Source organism: Carassius carassius, unplaced genomic scaffold, assembly GCF_963082965.1.
Source record: "Carassius carassius unplaced genomic scaffold, fCarCar2.1 SCAFFOLD_112, whole genome shotgun sequence".
In the NCBI taxonomy this organism is placed as follows: Eukaryota; Metazoa; Chordata; class Actinopteri; order Cypriniformes; family Cyprinidae; genus Carassius; species Carassius carassius.
In genome coordinates, this window is record NW_026775095.1 from 32,501 (window position 1) to 40,000 (window position 7,500).

A 7,500-nucleotide genomic window follows, 5' to 3' on the forward strand; every position below is an offset into this window, starting at 1 on the left:
TGATATTGTGGAGGCCTCCCACAAATAAATCAATGTGTGGGAAACCCTGGCCTTGTTCACTGGTTCTGGACAAACTGAGTTTATGAAGATAAAATGCTCTTTTGATTCAAGTAAAAGCATGACAATTTCATACTATATATAAACTTAATTGTGAAACACTGTAGAGAATAGAAAGCTGTTAGTGAAAGGATTGAGACTTTAGGCGCGGTCTGAAACAGTGTGTGACATTAGGGATGAGTTGAGCGTGTGTTCATTCAGGTCCTGTAGTTGATGGAGTGTGTGGTGTGTTTGAGGTCATGGCCTCGGGCTCCTCCAGAAGTGACTGTAGCAGTAACAACAGAGAACGCTCTCAGCTGCACGCCGTCGGTAAGACAACACAACAGGAACAGGAAGTGACACGTTTTCTTCAGATGCTGACTGTTGTGTTTATGTGTCAGTTTCATGTGCCAAACTCAAGAGGAAGAAGAACTGGTTTGGAACGGCCATCTATGTGGAAGTGACGTCAGAGGGAGAGAGCAAGAAAACCACCAAATCCCACAGTTCATCCAGCCCCAAATGGGAGGAACGTCTGACGCTGTGAGTGTCTCGTGAAAGCTGTGATGATGCTGTTCATGACGGTGCAGGACTAGTGGAATAACTGCCTTATTTAATGAATGAATGACCTGTTCTTTAAGGCTGGTCATAACTTTAAATCAGTTACATGGAAAACTATGTCATTAGATGCTGAGTGTGATGTAACTGCTGCAGCTGTCCACGTTTATGGTCAGAAACACAATCAGGCTATTTGCTGCTGATTGACTGATGCTCTCTGTTGCAGTTCTTTAAACATATTCACAATCCGAGTGTTCTCACCAGTGCAACAGAGACCAGAGTTAGTAAGCAAATGAACTGATGTGCTCAGCTGTTTAGTTTCGGACACGTTTAACTTCTGTGTGTCGCTGCAGGAATATAACGCCAGACTCACAGCTGGATTTCAGAGTCTGGAGTCATCACACGCTGAAGGCCGACGCGCTGCTGGGAAAAGCCTCGCTGGACCTGAGCGGGACGCTCCGGAAACACGACGGCAAATGTATGTCGCAGCAAGCCTCTGAACGCGTGACCTGTTGTTTGCTAGTTTACACATGCCAGAAACATTATTCATGATTAAACAGATTGTTTAACAAGAAGAGCACTGGTGTCAGCTGAGAGCTCTTCATGAAGCCCAGATCGATGTTGCGATGTTGTGTTTTCAGTGGAGAACGTGTGCGAGGTGTTGACGCTGACCATGGACGGTAAGAACGGAGTCGTGTCCACCGGTGAACTCACAGTCTTCCTGGACGGACTCTTGTTCGACCCACAGCACATGCACAATGGAAACCCAACCACTGCAAGCAGTAAGAACACCTTCACATTCCTATCCCTAATTTGACCTCTGACCTACAGCACTCCAGCTGTCTGTGACCTCTGTCTGTCTGTCTCCAGAAGTCCATCAGAATGGAGATGCTTTTCATGAGAACCCAGACGAGAGTTCTGCAAGGACTCAGACCAGGTGAGTCTGAGGTGTTTTCTGGTTCCTCATGACACTCCTGTAGCCCGTGTCTTCCTAACATTAGAGAATTAAATATATGGTTGGCTTAACTGTGCAATTCTGCAGATCTGTGAATGGCTCAGATGGACTGGAGAATGAAGCTCCACCCACCTCATCTGCCAACAGTGAGCTTAGCCCCTTCCCCCTCCTCAATGGAGACAGAGACTCCTCCCCTTCGCACCAAACCCTGAGTCCAAAGGCCACGCCCCCTCCGCAGCACGCTGGCAGTGACGAGAACAGCACCGCCGGTGAGAGTCTGCTGCTCATTTCCTGTTGATGTCACAGAATGTTCTTTCTAATGAACTTCTTGAATAACATTTCTAAATAAACCAGATGGATGATTGTAGCTTCCCCTCTGTATGCTTTGACTGATAAATGTTCTCAGCTTGTCTGTGAGTGTTAGTTTTAGCACACATGCAGGATCATCAGAGTCTGTCTGTCTGTCCGTCAGTGAACGGCGAGGGTTGTGATCTGGCATCTGCGGGTGATAATGAGGATGCCGCCGCTGCTGAAGTTACCTGCAGTACTTCCTCCTCTCCTGCAGGTGGCGCTACTGTCTCATCACCACCTCCCTCTTCCTCATCTGTAGCAGCCAACACACTGACCCCTGCTGCCTCCAGCTCCAACCCTAACCCCACCCTAACCAGTTCCAGCCCATCTGCTCCTGACGGAGGAAAACCACCACAACAGCCGCCTCCAGCCGGACCAGAGCCACTGCCACCGGGGTCAGACTCTCTCTCTCTCACACACACACACACACACTCTCACTCTCACACACACAAACACTCACACACACACTCACTCACTCACTCTCACACACACACACTCACTCACTCACTCTCACACACTCACTCACTCACTCACTCACTCACTCTCACACACACACACACACTCTCACTCTCACACACACAAACACTCACACACACACTCACTCACTCACTCTCACACACACACACTCACTCACTCACTCTCACACACTCACTCACTCACTCACTCACTCACTCTCACACACACACACACACACACACACTCACTCACTCACTCACACACACACACACACACACACACTCACTCACTCACTCACTCACTCACTCACTCTCACACACACTCACTCACACACACACACACACACACACACTCACTCACTCACTCTCTCACACACACACACACACACACACACACACTCACTCACTCACTCACTCTCACACACACAAACTCTCACTCACACTCACTCACTCACACACACTCACTCACACACACACACACACACACTCACTCACTCACACACACACACACACACACACTCACTCACTCACACACAGTCACTAACTCGCACACACTCACACACACTACCTCACTCACACTCGCATGCACACACACTCGCTCACTCACTCGCACAAACACACTCACACAATCACTCACTCACACAGTCACTCGCGTGCACACACACTCAAACACACACTCACTCGCATGCACACACACACGTGCTCAAACACACACTCTCTTTCTTACTCGCGCACGCACACACTCATGCACACACTCACTCACGTGCACTCTCTCACTCTCACACTCACTCGTGCATACACACACACACACACACACACTCTCACTCATGCACTCACTCACACACACACTCACTTGCACACACACTCACTCTCTCACTCGCGCACACAAACACTCAATCTATCACTCACACACACACACACACACACAAACACTCACTCACTCACTCTCACACTCACACACACACACACACACACACACACTCACTCACTCACTCACACACAGTCACTAACTCGCACACACTCACACACACTACCTCACACACTCTCTCACTCACACTCGCATGCACACACACTCGCTCACTCACTCGCACAAACACACTCACACAATCACTCACTCACTCACTCACTCACACAGTCACTCGCGTGCACACACACTCAAACACACACTCACTCGCATGCACACACACACGTGCTCAAACACACACTCACTTTCTTACTCGCGCACGCACACACTCATGCACACACTCACTCATGTGCACTCTCTCACTCTCACACTCACTCACTCGTGCATACACACACACACACACACTCTCACTCATGCACTCACTCACACACACACTCTCACTTGCACACACACTCACTCTCTCACTTGCGCACACAAACACTCAATCTATCTCACACACACACACACACACACACACTCACTCGCACACCGACTCTTTCACTTGCACACACACTCTCACTTGCACACCCACACTTTCACTCGCACACCCACTCTTTCACTTGCACACTCACTCTTTCACTCGCACACCCACTCTTTCACTCGCACACTCACTCTTTCACACGCACACCCACTCTTTCACACGCACACCCACTCTTTCACTCGCACACCCACTCTTTCACTCGCACACCCACTCTTTCACTCGCACACTCTCTTTCACTCACTCTTTCCCTCGCACACACACTTTCACTCGCACACACACTCTTTCACTCGCACACTCTCTTTCACTCACTCGCACACTCACTCTTTCACTCGCACACACACTCTTTCACTCGCACACACACTCTTTCACTCGCACACTCTCTTTCACTCACTCTCACTTGCACACCCACACTTTCACTCGCACACCCACTCTTTCACTCGCACACCCACTCTTTCACTCGCACACCCACTCTTTCACTTGCACACCCACACTTTCACTCGCACACCCACTCTTTCACTTGCACACTCACTCTTTCACTCGCACACCCACTCTTTCACTCGCACACCCACTCTTTCACTCGCACACTCTCTTTCACTCACTCTTTCACTCGCACACACACTCTTTCACTCGCACACACACTCTTTCACTCGCACACACACTCTCACTCGCACACCCACTCTTTCACTCACTCTTTCACTCGCACACTCACTCTTTCACTCTTTCACTCACTCTTTCACTCGCACACTTTCACTCGGACACTCACTCTTTCACTCGCACACCCACTCTTTCACTCGCACACTCACACATGCACGCATTGCACTTTAATCTGAGTGAGTTTGTGTTTTCTCAGGTGGGAGCAGAGGAAGGATCCTCACGGCAGAACGTACTACGTCGATCACAACACAAGAACAACGACCTGGGAGCGACCTCAGCCCTTACCGATGGGGTGAGACACACACACACACACACACACACACACACACACTCCACAGCTGAAGTGTGTTCAGATTTGTTCTGTGTCTCAGCTCAGAGTCTGATTTGACGTCTGATCGAGCGGCTCGACCTGCTCATTGCTGTTTATGACTGGAATATTCATCATTTGAGGGCTGCAGGCTGGTCAGGTTGCACAGGCCATTAAATGTTAATGAAAACAGTGATGAAACATTTACACTTATTGTTATACTAATAAAAACAGCATTTAAAACAACGTTATTACACAAAAACAATGAATATCATAGAATACAAAGTGAGTTAAGCTGAAATCTGTTTATTCTTTGTTTAATACATAATTACGTCGTTCTGCTAGAGTGCAGATGGATGCGCAGCTCAGTTCTATGGAAATGAAGTGTTGCTTTAGTTGTTTGTACAGATGTGTGTGTAACGTTAACAGAGTTCTTGTCTGTTGTTGATGACCTTCTCTCGCTCTGACTGTAGCTGGGAGCGGAGGGTGGATAACCGCAGCAGGATTTATTACGTGGATCATAACACGCGCACCACCACGTGGCAGCGGCCGACGATGGAGTCTGTGAGGAACTTTGAGCAGTGGCAGTCCCAGCGCAGTCAGCTGCAGGGAGCCATGCACCAGTTCAACCAGAGATACCTGTACTCGGTACATTCACCAGTCTGTGATGGGGATTCAGTCATTCACGCAGTGATGCTGTCAGTGTTCAGTCGTCTGCTCACGCTCTGTCTCTGTCTCCAGGCCTCCATGATGTCTGCTGAGAACGATCCTCTGGGGCCGCTGCCCCCCGGCTGGGGTAAGTTAGCGCTCCGCTGGGTTACACGTGTGTGTGTGTGTGTGAGTGTGATTGTGAGTGTGCTGTGTTCATGTTCTCAGAGCGCCGTGTCGACACCAACGATCGTGTCTACTTCGTCAATCACAGCACAAAGACGACGCAGTGGGAAGATCCACGAACACAAGGGTGAGTGAAGCTCCTCGTGACCTCTGTGACCTTCAGATCTCCCTCTCCTCACGCGTGTGTGTGTGTGTGTGTGTGTGTGTGAATCAGGCTGCAGAACGAGGACCCGCTCCCCGAGGGCTGGGAGATTCGTTACACCAGGGAGGGAGTGCGCTACTTTGTGGATCATAACACACGCACCACGACCTTCAGTGACCCGCGGACGGGCAAATCTGCCGTGTGAGTCCATCAGTCTCACAATACTTCTGTTTCCATCCAACGCTGCAACTATGCCATAAAATATTAGCGTATAAAACACTGTTTTCATCCTGTATGTTCAAAGTAACAGAATTGTCACTTCCTGGGAAATTTGAACAAAACTAGTAATTTGTAAGAGTTGCTGCAAAGTGAAGCCTGTGAACGAACGCTGTCATGTGATATTGCATTCTGATGCAGTCGTGCGAGACGGTTCTGGGAGGGGATTAGGCCAAATCATTTGGAAACACTATAAATTGAAAATAAACCACACACGAATTGGTCTTTGGTGTTTTTTTCTTTTTTATGCGCAGGAAGTTTGTTTGAATGCTGCTGCTTCTAAAAGCCAGAGGGCGCTCTCACACAGAAACTCCTTATATGCCCCACAGAAGAAGCACCATAACACTCTAGTTACAGGAAATGCCTGTGGGGCATCTTACCAGCACTGTTCTTCAAAAGTATATTTATAATGTTTTTTACAAAAGCACATTATGAGTGACTCAGACTCAGTTATTTCAGATGGAGCAGCACTTCCTTCTGATCAGAGAGCCGTGCTTCATGGACAAGCTGCACATAAAAACACCATCTCTTCCCTTAGTCACTGAACATACATTTTAAGATTGAGATGAGCATCGTGGCATTTTGAACATAAATACATGGATGGAAACATTATTGCAGGCACTGTGCTCCTCTTATGTGTGTGTGTGTGTGTGTGTGTGTGCGCAGCACTAAAGGACCACAGATCGCGTATGAGCGAAGCTTCAGGTGGAAACTGGCACATTTCCGCTATTTGTGTCAGGTAATGATCACTCAGCTCTTCAACACATGTGAAACTCTGTGTGTGTGTGTGTGTGAGTGTGTTTCAAACATGTTGTCTGTGTGTCTGCAGTCCAACGCTCTGGGCAGCCATGTGAAAATCACCGTGTCCCGACAGACGCTGTTTGAAGACTCGTTCCAGCAGGTCTGAGAAACACACCGCAGAAGCTCGGTCTGTTTGTGAATGTCTCATTTACTGGCTCGGTTTTCCTCATTACTGCAGATCATGAACTTTAAACCGTATGACCTGAGGAGACGTCTGTACATTATCTTCAAAGGAGAGGAGGGACTGGACTACGGAGGCCTCGCTCGGTACGACACACACACACGCGCACACACACACACACACACACACACACACACACACACACACACACACAGAATCAAATCAAAGAGAATTAAAACACTCTCACACACACCTGAACCGGTTTTACTTGCCTTCATCTTGATTTGAGGACCGTGGACCAAAAATAAATGTTGTAACTATATTCTATTAAAATGTATACAATTTCAAAAAAAAATTATAATTTAAAATGTTAGTAATTTATTATTATTATTATTTTTTATTAAATTCATTCGTTACGTTTCAATGAAAAAGAAGAAAAAGGCAAGCACTGATTCTCCATCCACACGAGAGAGATGATCGTCTCTTAGAGAAGCGTGCAGGAGTCTGTCTGCTATCTGACGTTCAGACAGTTTAGCATCGTTTGATACTGTATCAGAAACAACAGACAAATTCTCCTTTTTCCCAAAAA

General features: G+C 47.8%; 1 protein-coding gene across 2 annotated transcripts in view; it reads left to right on the forward strand.

Moving 5' to 3' along the window:
- LOC132136693 (NEDD4-like E3 ubiquitin-protein ligase WWP1) overlaps positions 1-7,500 on the forward strand; it is a 17,316-nt gene that overhangs the window by 2,036 nt on the left and 7,780 nt on the right. Inside the window, exons 3-17 of one of the 2 annotated variants that reach the window (XM_059547272.1) lie at positions 259-366; positions 438-576; positions 945-1,069; positions 1,233-1,373; positions 1,462-1,528; positions 1,634-1,815; positions 2,019-2,292; positions 4,627-4,722; positions 5,211-5,385; positions 5,479-5,533; positions 5,614-5,698; positions 5,786-5,914; positions 6,656-6,728; positions 6,819-6,890; positions 6,969-7,057. In XM_059547272.1, the coding sequence (XP_059403255.1) occupies positions 297-366; positions 438-576; positions 945-1,069; positions 1,233-1,373; positions 1,462-1,528; positions 1,634-1,815; positions 2,019-2,292; positions 4,627-4,722; positions 5,211-5,385; positions 5,479-5,533; positions 5,614-5,698; positions 5,786-5,914; positions 6,656-6,728; positions 6,819-6,890; positions 6,969-7,057 (1,772 nt within the window). In that variant the 5' untranslated portion in view covers positions 259-296. The remainder of the gene's footprint in view (positions 1-258; positions 367-437; positions 577-944; positions 1,070-1,232; positions 1,374-1,461; positions 1,529-1,633; positions 1,816-2,018; positions 2,293-4,626; positions 4,723-5,210; positions 5,386-5,478; positions 5,534-5,613; positions 5,699-5,785; positions 5,915-6,655; positions 6,729-6,818; positions 6,891-6,968; positions 7,058-7,500) is intronic. The other variant, XM_059547271.1, reaches the window with a different exon arrangement.